General features: G+C 39.6%; 1 protein-coding gene across 4 annotated transcripts in view; it reads right to left on the bottom strand.

The window, feature by feature from the left end:
• The window catches only part of GTF3C1 (general transcription factor IIIC subunit 1), a 40226-nt gene that overhangs the window by 7674 nt on the left and 7190 nt on the right, over nt 1–25362 (bottom strand). For 2 of the 4 annotated variants that reach the window (XM_086759422.1, XM_086759424.1), the window contains exons 7-31: nt 24579–24737; nt 23831–23946; nt 22024–22345; nt 21371–21582; nt 20481–20617; nt 18053–18206; nt 16967–17070; nt 16547–16728; nt 15861–16136; nt 15468–15613; nt 14957–15054; nt 13800–13896; nt 12878–13055; nt 11318–11453; nt 10065–10200; nt 8168–8249; nt 7472–7657; nt 6755–6912; nt 6471–6613; nt 6193–6274; nt 4869–4981; nt 3863–3925; nt 3227–3320; nt 2568–2740; nt 1685–1969 (exon numbers count right to left, since the gene is read on the bottom strand). In XM_086759422.1, the coding sequence (XP_086615548.1) occupies nt 1685–1969; nt 2568–2740; nt 3227–3320; nt 3863–3925; nt 4869–4981; nt 6193–6274; nt 6471–6613; nt 6755–6912; nt 7472–7657; nt 8168–8249; nt 10065–10200; nt 11318–11453; nt 12878–13055; nt 13800–13896; nt 14957–15054; nt 15468–15613; nt 15861–16136; nt 16547–16728; nt 16967–17070; nt 18053–18206; nt 20481–20617; nt 21371–21582; nt 22024–22345; nt 23831–23946; nt 24579–24737 (3832 nt within the window). Of the gene's footprint in view, nt 1–1684; nt 1970–2567; nt 2741–3226; nt 3321–3862; nt 3926–4868; nt 4982–6192; nt 6275–6470; nt 6614–6754; nt 6913–7471; nt 7658–8167; nt 8250–10064; nt 10201–11317; nt 11454–12877; nt 13056–13799; nt 13897–14956; nt 15055–15467; nt 15614–15860; nt 16137–16546; nt 16729–16966; nt 17071–18052; nt 18207–20480; nt 20618–21370; nt 21583–22023; nt 22346–23830; nt 23947–24566; nt 24738–25362 lie in introns of those variants that run through there. The other 2 variants (XM_086759423.1, XM_086759425.1) reach the window with 2 other exon arrangements.

Genomic DNA, 25362 nt, shown 5'->3' on the forward strand with positions numbered 1-25362 from the left:
AAGAGATACTACAGTACGGGCAGACTGTGTTTATTTTTAAGGGAGAAAAGGAGAAGAAAGAATAACAGACCAAACACTTCAGTTCCTTTAAAAACAGGAAAAAAAACAAACAAAAACCAACATAAAACAAACTGCAGACAGCCTCAAAGTAAGGAAAGCACAGTAGTCACAGCCAGAATAGATTTCTGAGAAACAAACTTAGTCAAACCAACACTATTTCTTTCCAGGACACGACAAGAGCCATTATGGATAAAAGTGAAGGCTCTGAACCACCTGTTCCAATTCTGAAATTGCCTCTGGTTTAAGCAGGTTATGCTAGAGACAACTAAAGGTTCCTTCCAACCTTTTCTAAGATAAGTTTGACCTTAAGTACCTTCTCTTTAAAACATTTAAAAGCAAAAATGAACACATTATTTGAAAAATAATAGGGCAAGTACATAACCAGTTGGAAAAGTGGACTCAGATGCCTGTAGTCAGAACTGAACTCCAGGGTTCGGTGTATTTTTGTTAATTATATGGGTGATAAAATAGCTTATTACGTTTGCATAGGATCACCAAACTGGAGAGCTTGCAAGTATACAAGAAAACAGAATTTGCATTCAGAATACTTCCAGCAAACTGGAGAAATAGCCCAGAAAAGAGCAGGAAGCAATTTCACATGGACAAACACTTGTTATTCATATTATGTTACTATGCACCTGTCCCCACCCTGAGGGGAAACAATTAACTAGATAAAGGAAAAGAAACTTGCTATAGTGAATCACAAGATTCAGTTTTTTGGCAGGGGAAGACCACGGCCATTCATCATTTTGGGATTTATTCGCAGGTATATCACCTATAAGACATGATGTAATTGGCACAGACCTGCCAGCAAGAGCACAGCATTTGGGTTTTGGCATCACAGTTGAGTCCAGAGGAAAACAGTGAGAAAAAGAGAGATCTGGACAACGTGAATAACATCCCAAAAATACAACTAGGAATGGAGGCTGCTCATTTTAAGGAATAGCATATTATGGAAGGAGGACTGTGATAATCTTCAAACAGGTAGTAAGCTGCTCTAAAGAGAAGGAGAACAAAGCGTTTTGCATGTATATTGGCAATGTAACAGGAAGCAACAGGTCAAGCTACAGCAAGAGAGCTACTAGTGGCACTCTAAGAAAACATATAATGATTGTAAGGAGAACCATTCATAGGATTAGACTGCCTAGGGAGAGAGTTTCAATTTCAGTGGTACGCAGTTACCAGAGGCTTTCAAAAAGAAAAAAAAAAAAAAAAAAGAAATCAAAGAGGGGACAATACAAAGAACAAATATTGTGGGGACAGGTTTCACTGATAAAACTGAAACCTTGTTACTAATCCTTCCTAGTCCTTGAAATGGGAAGGTACAATGCTGATGAAAACGCTCATTTAGCACACGCTGCTCTCTTTTCACATTAGCTCTGATGGCAAATGAAGTGCTTAGCAATTTAAATGTCACACATGTGAAGACAAATGCAGTCCAAGGCTATAATGACAGGCACAAACTGAAGTGCCATTAAGTCTTCAGAATGCTCCCTCAGAAATTAAAATTAGACAGTATCACTGTAAAACATGCCACAATACAGTGCAGAAAATGCTAATGCCTGTCCAATTTCATTCAAGTCATTCCCAAACCATACTTATAAATGGAAGTAACAGCGTTTACCTTTTTATCACTTCGTTTTCCACCATAGTGCTGTCCACCACAACTATCTGCTCTGGGATTCTCACATTCACAGACACAAGTCCCAGGGAGAACAGGGAAAGCATCGCCACACACTGGCCACCAGGTCCATCCATAGGAAACGCAACCATGCCTTCTGATGCTTTGTTTTCCTGATCTTTAAATGAGAAGTCATCTGGCTGGTCTGATTTTTCAGCATTCTTGAGCTTCTCAAGGAACTGGAAGGACTCTGTACAGATTGTACTGGGAAACCGCCATGTAAAAACTCTGGACAAAAAGACAAATTCAAAGAATCACAGAACTTTAATATACTCTAAGAACAGATTATGAATTTTAGATCTATGGTAGCACAGAGCAGCCAAATAGCTAAAGCTGGTGACCAAGTATCTTCTATATCTGCTTTCACAGTCCTTTTACTAGTTCCAGAACATTAGGTAATTATGCACCACGTAAAGGTCAGGTACTATATAGCAAATAGAAAGCAAAGATCTCATCTTCTGCTTGAGCACTGAACACATTTACAGTTAAACTCTCCTCTCCCACCTCAACATCCAGGTGCAGTGCAGCACAGAGTAACTGGACAGGAAAAGCAAGCAAACATCAGAATGACAGAAGTACTAAAGAAATCTTTCCATCACTTCTAGAACTTTGGTGCTACCTCTCTTCTCCTGTACATACGATTTTGTAAAGGCTTGCCCAGCAAACCTGGCTCTGTTCCCTGTAGAGCCCTAACTGCTAACTGAATAAAGGGCTAACTCATACAGATGTCATCTTCATCACCTTCATTCTCTCCTCCGTGCCAAGCATGCCTGGGTAGGTTCTTGTATCTGCTCAGACAGGGATCATCTACCTTTCTGACACTCACCTGTAGTAACTCTGAGACAGCTGATAAGACATGGGTACAAAAGGCAAAGCCCGGCTTTTCTTTGGTCCCAGTGTGTGGTTTACTCGACGGCGATTGACCAAGCTTCTCTTCTGACACTCTAGGAAAGCCTTCACAAGAATGTCATCCCGGTACTCCCGGTACAAACGAAATGTCTGCAAAATACCCCCGTTCAATGTAAAAGGCAGTGTTAGCTCTGAACCCGCTGTTTGACTCACCTACTTGAGGTTTACATTAACAAAATGAATATAAGCTACAAGCCAGAATGTAAATGACAGATATAAATTCACTTAACTATGCTATGCTAGTCCTTTTATGGGCTTCCTGGCTTTCCACAGTAAATGCCAATTAAATTAGCTAAATACTATAGAACACTTGATATTCAAAACGGGATCAGGCTCCTGCTAGAATGATATACGTAAAATATGCTCATCTGCAGCACATTTTGGTAGATTCTTCCCATCATTTTACCAGGAACGCACGCTTCTATAAGCTTGGCTTTCTAGGCACTTAGGGACACAGTTCAGCGACGGACTTAGCAGTGTTAGGTTTACAGTTGGACTTGATGATCTTAAAGATCTTTTCCAACCTAAATGATTCTGTGATTCTATGAGCAGTGACGTTTGGTCCAGATACTCTACCTGAAACGACTGGCAAGATTTCATCTGGTTATCTGAGAGTGCCAGTGTGCTCTGAATCAGATTCTGTAGCACTAGAAAATGAATATCATAGACACTGAAAGAAGAAAAAAAAAATTTAAAAAGAGTTTATTCATGATGATTTTTTATCATGAAGTACCTAGCTATTAAACTAGCACCAAAATATACAAACTCAATCACCTGCTTCTGAAATAGATGCATAAAGGCATGAGATCACTACAGCTGAGCATTGTAACGAGCCCGTTACATTTTCCCTGACCTCCCACTCTGAATTTTTGGATAAGTCCAGATAATCTGACACAAACCAAAGTTCTCTTTGATAACATCTCTTCCTCTTAAGATACAGCACCTACATAGAAAACGTGCACTGTTGTCCTATGATAACAGACCCACTATTCTGAGATCACTGCTGCTGTCATTTTATTAAGCAAATCTGTAATCTATGTCAGGGGTCCCTAGAGCCTTGTGAAAGTAATTTTCCATTAATAAATTTATACACTGCAATAAACAGATGAAAAACATACTGGATTAAAAGACTATATATATGACTTTCACAGATGTGAGGGCTGACATGACCTTGGAGTCCTAATGGGAAAAAATGGTGCCACTGCTACTCACCTGCTCAGACTGTCCTCTTTTGTGTTTTGATTCGTGTCTTCTCCAATTGCCAAAACTCTAAATCTAGTTAAGGGGAGAGAAAGGAAAACACTGAAACAAAAGTACCATTCTGTGATTTTATATCAACCATGAAACCCAGAGGCTGACAAGTGCAACTGCTAACAAGGCAAGTGTAAAAACAGCACAGCTCCAGCAGCACTCAGCACAAGTGTCAAAATTAAAGTAACGGTCCAGATCAATCTCCCTCACTCCACTAAGCTATCTGCTGAGAAGGAGATAAAACACATGGAGAGGAGCCAGTACAGAACTGTAGGAATTTGCTATTCTGTTGAGGTTTTGGACTTCCCCTGATTGTCAGTGGCACTTTCGCTGTAATGCACAGCTCTTCCCACAGTAAGAAAATTTACAAAGGTGCTAAATTTGTTATCATAAAATGGTTTGAGACCCCAATTTTCACACTTCTCTCCAAGTGTTATTCATCACAAAAAAGCTTGACGATCTGGGGCTGGAGAATGCTACACAAGGCTGAGTGCTCTTCTGTATCAACAGTTAACAGTTTTAGCAGCACTGAGATGATTTAGCTGAGCAACCAGCTACAAACTGTGATACAAAATGGGGCCAGTCAATCTGGAAAATGGCACAGGGAAGTTTTCTACTGCATTAAAATGTTACACCTGAGCACCAACATCTCTAGTAGCAAAGCTGATGATCTGACAATTTATGAAAATCTGACGTTGTGCATTTCTGGTTTTTACTTGGCAAAACGGGAATGGTTTAAAATAATCAAGCTTGTGTGAATAACTGCAAATCAGTTACATGTATTTAGGAAGTATGGATTTCAAAGAAACATTGTTTGTTGTACTTACTGAAACTTCTTTTGATACTAAGTGTACAAGTAACAGAGGGTGTAAATCATGCACAGCAGAGGAGAGGTCTACCCTGAACTGCCCTCCTCTCTCACTATCTTAGCCCATGTGCACAGTCAAAAGCGCCGTAACTAAAATACCTGGAAAAGAGTTCCTGTAAAGTATCAGGAATCTCAAGTTTGGGATTCCCCAGGGTTGAACTGAATTTCTCTTTCAGTCTTTCCACAAACTCTTTAAACTCTTTAGCACAAACCTTTGAAAAGAAAAGAGAAATGTTATCAAATTCAATTTCTTAAGAGTGGGAAAAGACCCTCTACTTTTAAAGTGCTCATGGAAAATTCTAGCAGAAATAGCTGGTTTTGAATTAGCGAGTTAGAAACAGTACAACAGACAAGAGAATACATCAAAAAGCTCTATGGAGGTTGTGTTTGCCAATTTACTTAACAGTTGCAGGTTCTGTCTGTAAGCACGCTCTCAGCTACAAGCAACCCACACAAACATATGCTCTAAAACCAATTATACTGAATTAACAGCATAAGATCTCTTGCTAGAGCTTCATTTAGGCTTCTGCTTACATCTTTTTTTTTTCCTCTTAATAACCTTCAGACTTTATCATGCTCTCTATAAAGTCTGTTTGTACAGTTTTGGCTTGGAGGACATCTGTTATACGAGAGGAACGGTCCTGTGTCTCTCTAGAAACAAATTTTGATTTGCGTCCAAAGACAGACTTTGGGATGGGGACACATGCTTTTATTTCAGCAATGTCTCATCCGTAAGCAAGTAATCTTAAGTTATGCAAATACGAATCTAACAACATAACTGACTGGAGTTTTCTGACAATAATATGAATTGTCATTCCTGGCTAAAAACCAGGACACTGTCCTAGTTGTGAAAAAGTTTTGAAATACAAAATGGAATTGTTTCCACTGAAAGTGTAAATAACTTCAATTTGAAATCGTGGTTGATTTCAGCCATAAAAAGTTCAAAAATTAAATTAAATCATTTGATCAAATCAAGGCTTCTCTCATAAAATTTGCTTACATTCCTGCGCTCTCTACAGAAGCTAAGGCAGTATTTTGACATGGAACTGGAATAAAAAATAAGAAATTACAGAGCGAAAATGTTTTCTTACTGAGATAACAAGGAGGCTGAGAGGATTAAAAAAAAAAAAAAATTCAGTGCATATAGATGCTCAGTCATGGATGTTTAGAAACAAGCACATAGAAAAACTAAAATTTTTGTTGCAGAGCAGTGCTGTTTATGTGCCTTTGGAAAGCCACCTGTGTCCACTTTACTCCCAAGCCAACAATGATACTGCATTTTTACAATTATGCTGTTTTAAAAATAGCTAAGGGTACAAGGGAGAGATAAGATATGAAAGCACAGCAATTGAAACAGTGCAAGTACTCAGTAATCCAAACAGCACAAAGTATGCCATGACCTTTCAGAATGCTTCCCTCCTACCTGTGGGTCTTCATAATTATTTTCTCTATTCATGAAATCTTCAATGAGGGCTTTATCTTGGTAAACCTCAGCAAGGCAAACTCTGCAACAGATACAACTGAAGCTGTTGTACACAGTTGAACTTTTCCAAGTTCAACACAGATCTGATAGCACTAGGGTGCAAAAAAGTTGAAATTTATAAGTCACAAAAAAAGACAAAAAAATATAGGACCGTATCCCTTCACTTAATTTCAGGAGAATTTAGCCTGTACCAAGAACATAGACAGAAACCTTCTTACTTATAATTAAGATAGGTCTGTGGATTTCTGACAATATAACGAGCTCTTCGTCCAACGGAATGAGAAGTTTTGTCGAGGGACTCCTCAAAGCTGGCATGCATGATATCCCGAACTACTTGCCATGGAACAAAGGGCCCTTTTACCTGTGTGAAGAACGAATGTGTTTGGAGTTAAACTTCATCTTTTATGTACACAAATGACTGTTAGAACCAGGATGAATTCCTAGGACTGATAAAATGTGTGTTCGGTATACAGGACCTCTATGTAATGGGTCTATTAAATACCTTTGCGTTTAGCACGTGACTGGCAATTCGGCACAGCATGAGCAGACTGTCTTCCTGCACTGTCCAGGTGACACGCAGGCGTGTCATTCTCTGCAGGGCACTCTGGTCAGCTTCATCATGGTAGCGGAGTTTTTTGCTTTTTTCTACAGAATCCTCTTCTAACAAATCCAGAAAAAAACCAGACAGTTATCTCAGCACTACATATTCCGATTAATTCAAACTCCTATCACAGGCAGTATCAGCACCAATTGAAGTTTGTAAGAATGGGAGACAAAAAGCAGAGAGGAAGTAGCAGTTCAGAAAGTAAAATGCATTCATACTCTCCCAGGAATGAGAAAACAAGCTCTTTAGTTAGCAAACTGACTACCTAGAGCATCATACCGTGAAGAATCTTTAGGTCAGCTATCAGAAGTTGATAGTGATTTGCAAGGAGCTGATCTGGTGCAGACCTGATCCGAGTTTCTTTAGTTTCTACAGTACTGTAGTGCAATCGTGACTCACAGGTAACAGTTACAGCACACTGTTGTTTTATTCCAGAGCTAAAACACAGCCCCAGGACATCTGAACCTCTTCACTGAAAGAGGCAGCCCAAAGAGATGGCCAGTAAGCTTCCGTTTACCATGCTGTGTAACAGTCACACCAGCTTTTCTAAAGCAACTTACAGCAGGCCTGCGCGTTAAAAAGAATCCTTCTTCCCCCCCAATGTGTGTTAGTTACCTTTCTTTTTCTTCTTTATCTTCTTTCCAGTGTCTTTTCTAAGCCTCTTTCTCTTCTGGCTTTTTCCACCTCTTACTCGTTTGGTTCTATCCTGGGTCGGTTCTTTACTTATTTCAATACATTCCTCTTTCTGCACGAGTGACTCAGATCCTACCTTTGCTTCTCCCAAAATATTAATTTTGTTACCTAAAATGACACATATTTAGAGTAGTGGAGCTTTATAGCAATTTCATTCTACAACATTAAGGTATAAAGAGCAAATGCCAGAGTTTCTGTACATTAAAAAACAGATGCCCTCTCAGACTTGCCCTTTGTTAGTCATGTCATTTCATGCTACTTCACAGCAGCTCACTGAATAAGATCCCACAGAAATGAGGAATCATCAGGTAATTACTAAATATAGTGTACAGTGCACAAACACAAGGTAATTGAATTGAGGTTTTATATTCCTCCTCTTTAGCTTAAATGATAGGCTACGCAATTTTAACAGCATCTAGTCATACAAAACATTCATCCCTATAGACTTTCTGCAAAACAGAAATAGGGAAGGAAATTATTTATCTATTTTATAGCCCCAGAATCATCCTAGATTACCATAAGGAGACAGGAATAACCCACATCCTCCATACTGGGATTGACAAAGCAGTACCAGCTATCATACAGTTACAGACCCCATCACCAGCATCACCACCTTACCTCCAGTAGTGAGTGGAAGAGGGTGTTTTGTTAAGAAGGTCTGGAGTCTCACTGTCAGTCCGTTTTCAGAAACTGTATTTTCCTAAGACAACATAGCTTTAAAAAAGGTGATATGCAAAAGGAGTGCACTGGTTTTAACAATACTGTACATTATATTCTTTGGGTAGTGTCAGAAATACATTTTCAGTATAAAGGAAAAGATCCCTGGCTACAATGAAGAAATCACTTGTCTTATTACTACCACGTATTTGAATGGTTCTAGAGCTTTTCTTGAATCATACTGTAATGACCACTGGATTATGAAGGTTAGAACTTGAGCAAATCTCCGAGTTTAAAAGAAGTTATCACTGGAAAATAAATGCTCGATTCTTTCATTGCTACAGAGGCTGAGCAGAATTCTCTGTAAAAGTACTTTTTCAGGTTTTACATTCCAAAGAAACTTCTAAAAAGCACAAAATCTAAATGCAAACACAAACATTGAATAAATGCCTCCTACACCATATTCTATCCATCTTAAATCTGAGCCTGATTGCAATGTATTAGGAGTTTTGCCATTCCCAGCAAAACCCATTTCTCTTGTGTGGAATTCACTGGCGACAGAAGTCAGTCACAGACGCAGAGAGGAAAGCCAAGACAGAAGAATTGCTGGAGGTCCTGTAATGCTGAACAACTAGATGACAGAATAGCAAATGAAATTAAGAGTGAAATTATCCTGCCTGAGGGAAAAAACGAACAACTACATGTACACTGATAGGCTCTGATTTGACCACTCCTTACTGTAGGGTAATTACAGCCAGTTCTGTGAAAGTACCTGTTCAATGCTTGGTAATGGTCAAACAGCAAAGCAAATGTAAGCAGTTCTTAGGAAAGGAAAGCAACACTCTGCAGCTGTAAAAATCCACGGTTGGCCACGGCCTGAAAGCACTAATGGATTCTATTTCCACCTTAAAAAGGATATAGTAGAACTAGAACAGGTTAAAAGAACGGCAACAAGAATGACTAAAGGCAGAATAGGTTCCACGCTGGGAATAGTTAAGTAATCTAGTAGATGCCAGTCTTGCAAAAAAGAGATGATAATGGGAAACATGAGAGATGTTTACAAAATCAAGTGAAACAGAAAGGGTAACAGAGAATAATATTTTTCAGAGCTTTCCTTAGTACTACAATTATTAGGGAGCTCAAACCATCAAAAGGAAGTGGTGACATCTAGTAGGACTTTGAAACAATTTGCTACATGAGGGTTGTGGATACTGAAGATTTACATGTGTCCAAAAAACCCCAGACAAATAAATGCTAGAAGGAAAAAAAAAAAAAAAGGCTATTAACTGCTTGGAAATGTCCCTTCCAGGTTTAGAATGGCCTTGAGCCAAACTTGCAGACAGCTGGGAGAATATTCTGAGGAAATACCACTATACAACTCCCTTGCTCTTACAACCTTCCTTACAAAGCTTTTATTGGCAACCCTCAGAGACAGGGCAGTAGCCAGAACTGGGATGGCCATGCTTATTTGCCTATGCTGGGCTTCCTAGTAATCTTTTTTCTTCCTGTGTGTATTTCCTTGTTCTGGATGTTTCAGTTTTCATCTGGCAACTTCTACATTCCAGAAAGGCAAGAGGTACCATTAAGTAATCTAAATTGCTTGCTTAATAAAGTATTTCTCCTTTAGTGGAATGTACTACCAACCAAATTCAGTTCAGATAAAATTTATATGCAATTCTTCCCTTCACTTCAGCACCAAGATTTACCACATTTGGCATTCATTTCTTGCCAGGGATGCAAAGCCTTACTGAGACGCATGACTGAGAAAGCATGCAAGCATTTTGCGATCAGTATCTCAACCTTAAGAATATTAAAATTTGGAAGAGTCATCTCAGTATATAAATTTTCAAATACTCACCTTCCGAGTCTTATTGATGATGTAGCTTGTCCAGATCCAGTTGCGTTTCAGATGCCCATAAAAGCTGGAATCCAGACCTGCAGCTCCTAACCCATCTCCAGGGATAGTTCCATCATCAACCACCTCTCGGCTGCCTCTAAGAGGAGTAACAAAATATACAGCAATTATTTTGTAGGGAGTGCCTTCTCAGCTGCTCTTAAGCGATGTGTGTACGGCGTGCAGAACTCTCCCTTTGCTGTCCCAATCTAGATAAGGCTGGGAAACAAGAGGAGAGAGAGAGATATGCTTCTTCCCTGTTCCAGAAGTAGCGTGACAACAATGCTTTTCCATTAAGTTTTAATCCCTGATACTTAATGACTGAGCTTTCAGTTTAAAGATTACACCCAGAGCAACTTCATTACTGTTAATTAAGTTCCAATGACCATATTAAACTCTGTTCTCAGCACTATTCCTGCCACAGCACTAGAGATGCTCACAGGGAAAACCCTCTCAGGACAAACATGGAGAAAAACTTTATCAGGACAGGAACGAAAGGCCATCATAACCCTGCATTTTCCACGCGGACTCTTAAGCACTGGTCTCTCCAGTTTTCTAACGAATACATGAAAGCTTTTTTAAGTATACATACAAGCCAAAAAATCAATGCACTGCAATTCTCTCCATGGGGAGAGGATGAAACTAACAGTGAATACCATGTAATGGATGAACTGGTATGCTTCACCAATGAGCTATTTAATTATTAGTGTCGCCTTACAGTGCAGAATGAAAAAAAAAAAATATATTTTTCTTCTTTATAAACATGGCACTTCGCAAGAGATCATGGAGACAAACGTACTTCTTAAAAAAAAACCCTATGAATGAGCTTTGCATATGCGTTAACCATACGTAGAAAGCACTTCTCTCTCAACTTTGCTTTCCCTTGCAACACACACCTGTACTACTGTGGAAGGAAATCCAAATCTGTTTTTCCCATTCTTTTAGCATAAAAACCTGCCTGGTAGACAAGTTACTTGTAAACAACTACACATCTTTTTAATCAGATAGCCTCTGAATTACAAAAACAAAACAAAAACCAACTAACCAAACAAAAAAAACCCCACAAACAAAAAATCACCCCAAAAACCCCACCCACTACACCCAACTGAAACGCTGGAGTCTTAACTGCTTTTGCTATCGAGTAACGTCCTCAAAACCAGAACAGTTCTTTTTACCCGCTCTATTCAAGCGACAAAACCAGGATGAAGATGACATACGTGGTATACTCCAACATTGCACACTTTCGTTCCAGATTGTGCTTATCCACTGCTGACTCCTGTTCCATTTCTACATCTAGTGCAGTCTGCTCCCCTTGAAGATTACTTTTCTTTGAACGAGGACAGCGGACAACTCCTAGAAATACAAATAGTTTTGACTATCAGCATGAAAAGTAAGACTTCAATCCATTTTCAATCCATTCTGCTATGGAAAACCACGGCTCCCAAACAGTACTAATGTTTTCACCGCTTCTCAATAAAACATGCTGCCTTCTCACAGAGGCTAATGGTGTTCCAGGCAACTTTCAGTACAAGGCACTAACTTGTCCAAAATTGTTATTCAAGGCAGAAGTCATAGGAGGCTGGTACCCTTTATAAGGAAAAAAAAGTCAGCAGTTCACTGATACTCCAGGCATGGATCACAGCCTTTCAGACACTCAAATGTGGAAACAATCCTCAGGAAACGATGCAACTGCTGAAACACAGTGTGAGCATTTTGCATGTCTGACACCTTCATGCTGGAGGTGCATTTAGGATACAGCAGAGGAGTCACATGATGGCTTTACAGTAACAGAACTCAAAGGTAGGAAAAAAAACTCCAGTTTCTGGCTTACTACTGCTTTTCAGCTGCCCGCGTTACACAGACAATAGGGGAGGTCTAGATCTCAGGCAGGTATCTGATCAAAAGGCTCAAAATAAATTTAAATCCAGCACGGAGTAATTTTCCCCTCAAAGCTCAACATGGAAAATACTGCACTGGAACACAACAAGGCTTCCAGAAAAGTGCAGACAGGTGAAACAGTATCATTCCCATATTTTGGGGGTCAGGAGTAACCAGATCTGACCAGCCTGCAAAAGCTGCAGCAGTAACAAACACGCTAACATTTGACAAACGCGTAAGGAGCTTTTTGCACATAACTGCTTCAATGGAAGAGCAAGACAAAATTACAACTATATCCTTTTACCTGGCTGACTAAATTACAGAAATACAGAATAGCGTTGGTCTAGGGTTTCAGCAGAAATATCTTACCTCCAATTATGTTTTAATAACGTATACTTGTTGTAGCTGTATATCCTACTTAAAAATGAAAAGGACCAAAACCAAAAATAAACTTAAAAATCCTGGGGTGCATAAAATCACTTAGCTTCCACTTCTCATCTAATGCAGACTACCTATTAGAAGGTTTAGCAACATCTTTGTAAGGAAAAACGATCTCTGTTTAAACTGGTAGAGAGCTACAGCAAAAACCATACTAGGAACTATTTTCAAAAAGGCTTTTTCATAGCTGGATTGAAATCTTACAGCACTATTATAAAATTTGAGATGTCCAACAGGACAGCAATGTTTTTGCTTTAACATTGCTCTGAAAATTTCAAGTGGATCTCAGCTTCATAGCACAGAACTTCTAGCTGGTTTTGATGCACAGGGTGACCAGTCAAGAGAACAAAACATTGGAAGTGATGAAACAGAGCCTGCCTAAAGTGTCAGGAAAGGAGAAGGAATTGTGATATGAACAGAATAAACAGTGAAGGTGACAAGAATGTACGGTTATACCATACCCAGTGGTGTATTAAGGCAGACACACTGCAAATCAAACCAGAAGTTTTCCACATCCTGCATGGTATTGAGAACATACAATCGTCTCTCAAACGGGCGGCTGCTTTGAGCCAGGTTATAGTGGGGGTCACAGATAGTGGTATCAACAATCACAGCATTTCTCTTCATATACACAAAGACCTGTCAAATGCAGTACGTTTCAGGCAAAAATCATAGAAATTGTCTAATTCACAGAACACCCAACTTAATGTAGCTTAGGACTGCTTCACATCTTCTGTCTTTGCTGAAGACATACCCACCCTCACCCTATTGCATTGTATTCCCAAACTTCCCTTGCCAGTGAGCCAGAAATTTCATTTCTAGAGTTAGAACAGTTTCTTTTCCCCCTTGTGCATAGGATATTCCAAGTTTCCACAGAGAGTGACTATTTCCTACAAGCTCTCATTCAGGATTTGAATAGATGTGTTCTGGCATCTAATTATCTTTCGTAGTCTCATGAAGTATATGTTGGGGCTGCTTTCTCCTTTGCATGTGCTCTCTATTTATAAAAAGGTGCACAAGAATGTCATTTACTTTGAGCAGTGACACTATTCTGTGTCAGACATTCAATGCCTGACACCCTGATGGAAAAGAATGTGGCATGCTCATTTTTCGTAAAGTGCTGCCAGTCTGGAACCTCCCAGATCATTATTGTGTGCAGTGTTCAGCATTACACATTCCAGTAGTGCCTTTCCAGAGAAAAAGGCAAAAATTTTCTGCACAACTTGCAATATGCCACTTGGACCTGGAGGTTTGCATATACATCTGAAACATCAGTATTTTACTTAACTATTTAAGGTAATTACTAATCCCAAATCTTGCATTTTATAGCACTGGACAAAAATCATGAAGAATAACGGCTACATTAAAAAAAAAAAAAGTTACCTGGTCTTTGTCTTGAAACTTCTCTGTTGGGCCAAACTGTATCAGTCCCATATAACATAACCTTTGAAGGTTTTCGACCACTGAAAAGATGTACCTCCTGCAGCAACATTAGGAGTATTACAATTGGCTCTCATGAAAACAGGAAAAGTGATACCGGAAAACATGCTATTTGCATGTAGCAACCTGAAGTTTCAGGAAACCACTGCTTTCTTGAAATACTGAGTTTTAAAATTTCTGAAGTGGTATTTTTGTTTGAATTGTCAGCCTATGGAAAACATATAATATCCCAAGGCTCCAAATTTCCTTTCCCCAAATCAAACACATTATTTTAGCTAAATGCTAACTAAAATTTTACTAGCAAAGAATAAAATTAGGCAGAAATACCATATGTCAAGATGAATTAAACAAGGTCAGAACACAAGCAGATCTGCAGACAATTTCGCGTTATGAAAAGATGAGTAAGAAAGTTTCCTTGGTACTAAGATTGAGCAAGTTATAGGGGAGGAATTGCCAACTTGAGCTGACCATGAGTCTTGACAGCTGATAAGTGTCTAGCACAACACACTGACAAATGTTGTATAAGCTTTCAACCATCCAGATCTATGCCATTAGCAGTGACTTGCTGGGGAAACTAACATGGTGCTGTTGATTCCACATATTCAAATCACTTTCTCTTCCTACCTTCAGTCCAATCTCAATTTTTTAACCTAGATGAGGAATGGCAAGCAAGGGCAGACACACCACTGACAGCATGAGTAGAAATTGAATGGTATGTATGAGAGGCAGGAACTGGGCAATGTGGCATCTTCTGGAAGATTTATGAAGGACAGCAACATTTAGGCTCTATTAAATTCTGAATTTAGCAGCAGTCAGGAATGTGTTTTATACAGAAGTAACATCCTGCTGATGAATTATGAAGGACAGAACCTCCCAGCTCTCAAACGCTACCTGACAGCATGCATGAATATTGTGTATTAGTTTCTTATTACCTTCTATTTGCGAGAGAAAAATGCTATTTGTCATACTATCCTTAGAAGATTGATGATCCTTGTCTTAAGTAACAAAGTTCTTTTTGACACAAACAGGAAATAACTGAGAAAACAGCCAACCACTGTTGTTTCCTCTCTAGAGTCATTTACTTTAACTCATCCGCTTACCTTTTGTAGAGAAGCTGCTGTCGGACTGACCTTGGAAGAAATTTGATCAGAGTGTGCTTTTTTAGTGGGTCATTTAAAAAATCTTCCAGACCTTCCACCTATAATTATTTTAGAAGTTAACCAAAATGCAAAATACAACTATCCTTTGAAGTATCAAGCTGTACTACCAGAACAGTCTATGGAAATATTTTTTAAGCAAATTTTACTGATTTTGTAAAATGCTTAAACACTATTCTTGTTAATCAATGAGGTGGAAGATTTAGTGAGATTATAAAAAGCTCTTTGCAAAATATCAGCTTAAGAATTTGCAGTATTACAGGGCTATACTTTTTTTCCAGTGTGGCTGTAAAAGCAACTAACTTGTCTGTGAAGAAACTACCAAGAACTAGAGTGTCTACTCTCCGATGGGTAGTTTTGTTAAAATAGACTTAAAAGGGTATTTGTTACTGCTTAAAGATACAGTTGATATTATCAGACTTAAAACAAATGTAAACGAAAAAAAGCACCATACCTTGTAGCTGACTTGTACTATCTGAACAAAGACCGAGAGAGGCAAGCAGAGAAGAATGTCGCTAACAAGAGCCCATCCAAATCCAAACTCTCTGTGAACTGGGAGAGGAGGGACGTAACGCATCCAGGACGCATCGTCCACGTACACTAGGAACAAGAAGAGTGGCTTAGATTCAGACAGGACAAACCTAGTAGTTACACTAACAGTTTTACTGTGAGTGTTCAAGCAGAACACATTTGGCAATTCATAGTCTGGGAACGTGAAAATCTAAAATGACCTCAAAATAATCTAAACCGTTGATTTACAATCTTTTTTGAAGTAGACTTTTACTTTTTCTTCCAGTGTTGAACCATGGCAAAGCCTGTAGTAAAGTCAGCATGTGCCACCACTTACCTGTTTGAGTAGACAACTCTACTTCAGTCTCCTGTGCAGAGGCTTCAGGATTCACCACAGCTGGCATAATTTCTAAGGTCCCATCTGGTTGTGCTTCAAGTACAGCTGCATTCACATCCAGCCTCTGTTTGCTGCCTTTTTTCTCACCATCACTACCTCCTTTTTGCTGTGTTCCATTTAAAGGGTGTCCATAAATTAAGTACCACAGGAACATGTGGACCATTCTTAAACGGGGCATTTTGGGAAGAAAGCCAAGCGAACGCCCAAGTCCTGGAACTAGGAGGGAAGATTAAGTAATGAACAGAAATAAAAACAGGATCAGAACAAGAGAAGGAGCTACCTCTGCAAAACTGATATGAAGAAAACTAAAAGGAAAGATGGGCAGTTGAAAGTAAATATAAGTTACAAATATTAAGTTACAAGTAGTAAAGAAGTAGCAGTGAACACAAATACTCGAGTTTGCAACTGTAAAAAAAACAAAAAAAACAAACAAACAAAAAAAAACCACAAAAAAACCACAAAAAAAACCCCCAAAAAAACCCCCAAAAAACCAAACCAGCTAAGAAAACATTAGATAGTGAAAAGAGAAAACCCACTTGTATCTTAGGAGAGCCCAGCATCTGAAAGGGATTATTAATACTAAATGGGAAATTGAAAGATGACAGAAAAGACAAAGTCAGCTGTACCTGTAACAGGATGATAGTTTTTTAGCTGTGTTATGCCCATTTTTTCATCAGTTTTTCTTGACTGATTATCAGCAGCTTTACATGAGCTTTCTTGGGTTTCTCCTGAATCAGGAGCTGCCTCTTGCCCCAGGTTTTCTTCCTCAGCATGGTCCTGGGATGTTGGTGTCTGGGGAACTTTAATCCTGTATTAAAACCACATAGCACATTAGTAAAAATTAACCAGAGTTCAATTGCTCTTCCTTCCTGACTTCAGCAGATATTTAGTGTCTTGCTTCATCTTTGTGCTTCCACTTCTCTATTGCTAGAGAAGAGATTGTTCTTTTCCTTTGCTTACTTTGTGTTTATTTCCTCTGCACATTTTTGCATGTACTAGCTAAGCCAAGTTCCCCACGAGCCATCCAAACCACCAGTGCAACTTGCCTGTTTGCTGTGCTTGAATTGGAGATTCGGAAACGCACCTGCTCAATGGCACTTTTTACAAGGGGGTCATTAGGACTCACTGAAGGATGCACAACAAACTCTACCTGTTCAGAGCAGCAGAAAACAAAAGGTATTTATGGAGATATTGGCTCTTATTCAGCTGCATAAATTATCAGAGATTAACAGAGAGTTAATTAACAGTAGCCACAACGGATGAATCCTGTGAAGGTTTAATAATTCACAAATATGAACTCTTTGGGTCAAAACTCCTGTTGCTGGTTCGTATTAAGCCAGAGGCCAGACTGTGTGGTCCCTGTACCAATAAACAGTTAAGATAATTTCCACAAACCTCAGTTTTTGGGGGTTTTTACAATCTGACATATTTGGGGAACAAACAGTTCAACTTGCAAATGTTAGGCTGAAAGGGATAAATGAAAAGCCATACCTCGTAAGATCAAACTGATACATATTGTTGCTGAACACACACACACAATTCAGATTACCAGGATTTCCTATGTGCTCTACAGTACTTGTGCAGCAAGTAATTTTCAATAGATTCTCTCCCTGCTTATGAACATTTCACACTAGAGTTACAATGACAAGCCTCAACTTTACAACTACAGAGATTTCAGTTCCATAAACCTCAGTAACAGTGGATTTCTGTTGTTTGTTTGTTTTTTTAAAATAGATCACATTCTATAAATTTCAACTCAGAAGCTAACTTAGTATTTCTCATACGCTCTCGGCTTTCAAAAGGGGATTAAATAGAATTGAGTCGCAGCCTGACAGCGCAGGGAGAGGACCATGAATTGCATAACTGATAAGCAGCAGAACCTCTCAGAAGGGAGATTCAGAGACTTTGATCTCTTCGGTCTCACAATTATCTGCAGCACAATAATTGAAAGCACTAATCGGGTTTTTCACAGTAGCTTAGTTTGGGACATGTAGCTTCTGGGCAGCTCGACCGTGGGTTCCGCTACAAGATGTTAAGTCATCCACATATTTCAGTAAAAAGGCCCAAAACATTTTGAGAAATCAGAAGGTTGCAAGAAAAGCTGTTTCTACTGCCAGAGTTGGTGCAGTCACCTTTTTACTAATGCCATCTTGAATGACTGTAGTACGATAGAGCCTGAGGAGTCCTTCTCGCGCAAGCTTTTGTACCAGTCGTACAATAGACTTCTTGCAGCATTTAGTGGAGACACCTTCTTGCTTCTCTTGATCCATGACCATTTTCTGAAGCCTAAAAGGTGCAAAAAATACTTTGCATTTTAAGCCAAACAGTGCTCCAAACTGCCTAAACAGGTTGTTGGATGATGTGGAGTGAATCGTTATTTCCCTGCTTCTAGCAATTATTGCTCACTTTTCCCTTTTGCTGTAGATAACTGGTAACTTAACTTTAAATTTCAGCTTTATTTTCATTGTAATCAAGCTTATCCTTTTCATGTGAGGACTGCTGTTCTAATGACAGCAAATTCTCAATGCCAGATTTCCCTGTGTAGGGGTATAGTGCAATTATGGATCCAGCCTCCCTAAGGTCAGGAAAACCTACAGCTTTTTTGAAGTGATGATTAAACATACGCAGTTCATATTTCCACTTGTGAGCTCAGTTCAGCTTGGGGCAGATAGAGTTCAGCGGCGTACAGAGCTCAGAAACTACATTTGCATTCACAACACAGATACACATATCCCATCGCTTGAAGCCAGCTCACTGCTTCCCCTGCAGCAGTCTGCAGCAGCGCACTCACACCCTACCTCTCCCAATGCCTGTTTTCACGTACTTCTTCACAAATGCCCCAGGCCCTATTTCTGACTCTTTCAATCCTAGAAAGTCAATTCTGAAAAGGTAAGGAAGGATAGCAAGAGAATGAGGCAATAAGTGAATGTACACAAGGACTTTGACTTTTTTAAAAGACTACCACATCCTGGTAACTAACCTAACACTGAGTGGCAACACCAGCAACACCAGCAAATGTCCTTAGCAGAGACTGAGGAGGGGCAGAACTTTCACTGGTGCTGGGGGAACCTGTGAGCTACCGGTTGGCAGCACTGAAGGTAACAGCAGAGACCCAAAATACCTTCTGAGCCTGCACTTGGATATGACTAGATGAATCAGTGATGAGGCTGGTGCCAGAAGACAAGGCTCTAATTTTGCAATACTCTGCAATTGAACTAGGTGACAGAAGGTTTCAAAACTCTCAAGCCAGAGGAGAAAAAGACCATGATTTCTTACTAAATTCCTATCACAGGCAGCCCTGCGTGTATTGACATGCTAAGGTCTTATGTGCTGACACAGAAGATGGATGGTGCAATCCTATTTGCGACAACAGAGTCCTGCCAATTTGGAAGCTTTGACTCCAAGAGAGCACCAGAATTTCCATTTCTCTTTGGAGGTGAATCTTAAAAGGCTGAAAGACATTATGACATTCAGTGGACTATCTTTAGTCCAGACAAGGCAAGTTATGAGAAGACATAGAATCACAGAATGATAGAATGGTTAGAGTTGGAAGGGACCTTCAAAGGCCATCCAGTCCAACCCCCTGCCAGGAGCAGGGACATCCGCAACCAGATCAGGTTGCTCAGAGCCTCATCCAGCCTGGCCTTGAACGTTTCCAGGGATGGGACATCCTCCACCTCTCTGGGCAACCTGTTCCAGTGTTCTACAACTCGCATTGTAAAAAATATTTTCCTAATATCCAATTTAAATCTACCTCACTCTATTTTAAAACCATTACCCCTTGTCCTATCGCAACAGGCCCTACTGAACAGCCTCTCCCCATCTTTCTTGTAGGCCCCCTTGAGGTATTGGAAGACCGCTCTCAGGTCTCCCCAGAGCCTCCTCTTCTCCAGGCTGAACAGCCCCAACTCTCTCAGCCTGGCCTCATAGGAAAGGTGCTCCAGCCCTCTTATCTTCGTGGCCCTCCTCTGGCCCCTTCTCCAGCTGGTTCATGTCCTTCTTATGTTGGGGGCTCCAGAACTGGACATAGTATAACCATACCGCATAAAACGACAAAGAAAAGCAAACTTTCAGGACCCTGCTAGAATCCTAGTGACCAATGATGACTGACATGAAGATATGAGTCTCTACAGTCCATGACAGAATAACATATGAACAATTTTTGAAACCATGCAGAAATTAAACTTATGCAGATGAAAGAGTCCTCAAGCAGGGAAGTGCTGTATCTTTCTGTGTGGCCCCAACCCCTGGTGTACTGTGAATGGAGAAAAAAAGTTCTCATTTCTATAAATGGGAAATATACCATATAAAAATTCAGTTGTGTAATTATTTGCAGAGAACTATTATTGCTTCCAAAGAGCAGATTAATTTTTAAGATTCAGTATAACTGCAACCCCCCCCCCACCTTTCGTGGGCCATCCTCTCCAACATTATAGCATACAGCGCTGCCAGGGACAAGAAAAGCCAACAATGGAATAAGCACACAGATTGCTTGCTCAAGTAGTGCTTCTGCTACCAAATGTATCAGACCTCCAGTACACTGTTTGCAGATGGACTCACGTGAACAAGCTTTCAATCAGCCGGAGGTTTCGGACAGCTTCCACAATGAGATTTCGGCGCTTCAGCAGCCTGTACGTTTCGTGAGATCTCTCCACTGCTGTAGCTTTGGAACGCTTTTCCTTCTTCTGGCCACACGTCTTCAAGTGCATAGTATGGACAAAATAAAAATTTTACATTGACTATTCAACATCTTCAGCCTAATGCTGGTTCCTCACGCAGTAGCATCTGAGGAATTCAGAGTTTTGATGTATTTATTTGTAACAAATTAATCAGATGGGGATTATCTTTTATCTCCCCTTCACAGGCAGGGAACTACGGCAGAAACTAAGTTTTCCATGCAGTTAGATGCAGAGATTTATGTACTTTCTCTGCCCATCCCACATTCTGAGCCATTTGGACTTGAGTTTTGGCCTAGAAAGCTGGTAACTGCCTTAATATCGTGCTGAGTCCAAACAAACATATCCCATCTCTCAGAAAGACTTCCTGTCCCAGGCTCAGTCCTACAGCAGTGAGGCTACACAGCTTTCATGTCAAAACCCATTTGTTTCTCCTGGTTTCGAGAAGACAGACCAGATGATACACAACACTTGTGTGCACAGACAGGCACTAAGAGATGACATGCATTAAGTCAGAACAGGTAATTCGGAGAGCAGCAGGGAACTAACCCAGAACTGTATTTTGGGCATCTGCCTTCCTATCTCCTGGAACAATTTTCACTTATAACTACAATGAAGCCAAAGTATGAATGTACTTTAAAGATTAGTTTAAAAAATCCAAAACAATCCCATAAATGAATACAAAAAACTATAACTTTAAGTCTTGCTATAAATACACGTAACTTACCTCCGACAGCCATACCAACAAGAAAATATTAAGACATGTGATCTTACCTTAGGGTCTTCAAGTCTGACCTCCTCCACCACAGCGACATCTCCATCTTCGTCAGTGGAATGAGCACAGGTGGAAAGACTGGATTCCTGCTTTAGACTTTCCAAAGTAGAAATCTCCCCCGAAACGTGGTCTGGGAGCTCGTCGGGCTCTTCAAGAATTTGAGGAGAAGGCAGCTTCTTTCCCTGACACTTCACAGCTGTTGGCTTTGAGCCTGGTTATAAAGTGAACAGCCTTGTAGTTGTTCTGCTCTCTCAGTTGTCTATAAATGCTCACCTTCTCTCTCAAAAACTTAACTTTACTGACAAGCATTCTGCTACATTTTTCACATACTCTTCCACCCTGCTGGAAGCAGTGATTTGATCATGAACGACTGGATTCAACCATCAGAACCGTTCTTTGGCACACACAAACACCAGAGCATGCTTCAGCTCTAAGAATCTCCAGAGATTACCACATCTACAGTATTCCAAAACACAACACTTTTGACGGAAAGAGAACATAAAAAAAGCATGGAAATAATCAAATAAGTATAAAAACAAATATATGATCAAAAATTTTTATGGAAACTAATAGCATATGACTTTTTTTCTTTAATACAAGGATCTATAAGGAAATTGCAAGGTTCTTTCCCAATTTCAGAATCATGATCTACCTTTAGCTGGTGCTGACTGATGGGTATCATCTTGGAAATTTAATTTCAGAGAACCAGAGCTGGCCTTCTGACCTTTTCCTCTCTTCTTGCCATCTTTCCCTTCTTCTTCATTGTCCGACTCCGAGACCAAAGTATCATCTTCTCCAGGAGATGCCTCTTCCACAGGTGGGGAGTCTTCAGGCACTAGAGCCAAAGTAACTGTAGCTAACTGCTCACTTCTAGCCTTCTCTCTCTCAAACTGACGGTTTAAATCACTCTCCTCTGCAAAAATGTATGAAATATACTTTGTTGTCCTTTGCCGACCTTCATCCTCCATAAAACCCTAAGGAAATAGTTGGAATGTTATTTTACCACCTTATTTCTCTATTCTTGCAGTCTGTTCTCTGGCATCAACAGTGGGAAAGTTTTCTAACTCTTCTTCCCTCACATCAAAAGATACTGTGTTATTCTCTTTTTTTTTTTCCAAATAGCAAAAGTGTTGACTAACCTTAACATATAGAAATCAAAAGAAATACCATGCTTGAAAAATAAATAAATCTGCATTACCTGCATACTAGAATGAAACACCTACAGTATGTGGGATGTGGAATAGTCTAAGGAAGAACAAACTATATGTACTCAGACTGGAAAAAAAAATAATTCTGTGAAATAACTGCAATGCAGAAGTTAGCAGAATGAATCAGACCTACGTGGAACTGCTGTTGCCCTATCTACTACAACAGGTATGTTCAGATAGTCCAATGCTTTATATAGCTTGTTTTAAATTCAACAGAACTTTTTACTAAATGATCGGATTTTAGCAAAAAAAAAAAAAGCCAACCCAAAAAACCCTGCATTGAGCAAAGACAGCAATTACGCTGCCTTTGTGAAACGGGGTAGGTGGGTGCATATGAGAAATGACAGCTGAATTTGTTTGTCTTGTTGAAATGAAAAAAGTATTGAAGTGTACGGAAATAAGGATCTTAATCACTATAACCCCTACAAAAGTAACTGTTTTTTTCAAAATGTGTTTTCAAAAGATTAGCCATTTTAAATGCACAGAGGGTCATGACAAGCTCCTTCAGTAGAGGGTCTTGCAAAATAGAAGTTGTCTTACAGCCAAAAATTAAGCAAAGTGGCTAACATGATACAAATACATTCATGTTCATCTCCATAAAGCACCAGCCCTCAGGCTACCTGGGCTACCACTGATTATAATGCATGACTTAGGTGAGTCGCTGAGGCCAGGTGAAGCAGGGTTGAGGCCAGTTTCTCTGCCCTGTCTCCTTTTGGAGGCCAGACCTGTGTCACGGTGCTGGGAACAGTGTTTCTCTGGAATGCTGTGAAGCGGTGTCTGGCAGAATCCACCAGCTGGTGTGGATCACCAGAACATGCACTCGATACAGACAGAAAATATAGGGCCATGGGCCCTTTTCCCCATGATCTTTATTACTTAAGCACCCAGTCACAAACCAATGTAAAATACTTGTACAGCTGAGTCAGTTAACTATGAGATGTCAAGGCAGCTAACCAGGAAACAATAAAGAAAAAGTATTGTAGAAGAGCAGATACAACACATCCTAACAACTAGGACTAGTCCTCAGACTACAGTAGCTTAAAATCTTAATTCTTTTTGAACACTTGACTTATATACCTTTTCCTCAATTGAAGTCATACTCTCTTCAATCTTACCAGGACTCTCTCACTGTCAATTCTTCAATCATTGCTGTTTCTATTGTTTGAGCTTAACAATGCCATAACTTATTACCACAGTAACCACAATTATATGTCCAGTTTCATTAAGTAAATTATTTTATTTTAACCTTACCTTGACAACTTTGTACCTCTCCAGAAGACGACAGAGCATCCTTGCTTCCAGCTTCCCCACATTCATAGCCAAGCGAATTTCTGCTTGAGAAATACCTTTGGTTCCCCTACTTTCAACTGTTTCAGAAAGGAAAACCAGAAAATATCTCAGGGAAATAATCTGACAGAATAATACATACATATATTTGTGTCTACATTCATATTTGCTCTGAATAACTGTATATGCCAGAATACAAAATTTAACATTCCCCCCTAACAACTAAAGACATTTTCCCAGCCATATACAATATACAGTCAAACACTGTCATAAACCACAATTTTAAGCAAAGCAGTGCCCCAGCAGAATAAAGTTTGAAGGCAATAGCTTCAGATTAAAAGCAGGGGTGAATTTTTCCCCTGAAAGCTTTCTGCAGTTAGATATTAATTTCTCCTTTACAAAAGGAAAAGGGATAAAAGAAGAAACTGTTTTCTTCATCACCTCTTCTCATCCCACCACAACATCCTGTTTCCACCATGCTGTTTTATTTGGGTGGTACTGAATAGTTGATAAGCTTCCAGGGAGGGCTAAGAGGTGGCAGCACCTATAGCTCCACTCTAATCTGAACATAAAGCTCATCTTTTCCATGCAAAATTGACACTTTCTAATACATAAAAAGCAACCCCACATATATATACACTTTTCTTTCATACACACAAGGAGTAAGAAAGCAATGGGAAAAATCTTTAGCATGTCTTACTACATCACCTACTTAGCTCATAAGCCTGGGTGAGCATATCCCTTTCGCAAACAATATCCACAGGCTGAACAGCTTTTGTGATGATCTCCTCTTCATCATCATCATGATAATCTTCCATTTTCTTTCGAAATTCCTTTAGTAATTTAAGGCAACGGACCATGACATCAGTCCCTGTGAACATGAAAGGTAGTAACAACGCTTAAAAAAATGCAGGGAGTGTGTGCCTGTTTAACCATTTTACTTCTTTCAGCAGCACGAAGAAGTAGCAGTGCAGTGGGGAAAAAATGACCAATGACAATCATTTATTTCTAGGAAACGTCTGCAACAGCTTTTCCCTATATATGAGTCTGTCAAAATACTGACTAGCTGAATTTCTGAGGTGCTCCAAACCAAATCTCTGTGTCCACATTAGGACTGGCCAATACAGTGATGTATGAGCAGGATGGAAAACGCCGCAATAAGAGGAGAAATTTCAACAGCACAAATAAATCAATGGAAGGATTAAGTGCTGATCCACAGTATTACATCTTCAAAACACAGACTGGACTGTGAGTTCAGTCACTGGTTATAAAACCAATCCTTTTTTCCGACTCAAAGCATTTTTCACTTTCTCTAACTGCAAGTCACTTAACGAAAGAAACCTGTACATTTTAAGATATAAAACTCATACAATAAGCTACCTCGTTGCAAAACTGTCCCTTAACACAGGATTGTCTTTCCTCAGAAAGTGATCAAGGGGGATACCAGTTGGTGGGCCCTATCAAGTGCCGTCACAAGTTCCCAATATTTAAAAATC

The sequence above is a fragment of the Chlamydotis macqueenii genome, chromosome 15 (genome assembly GCF_036417535.1).
Source record: "Chlamydotis macqueenii isolate bChlMac1 chromosome 15, bChlMac1.mat, whole genome shotgun sequence".
Classification (NCBI taxonomy): Eukaryota; Metazoa; Chordata; class Aves; order Otidiformes; family Otididae; genus Chlamydotis; species Chlamydotis macqueenii.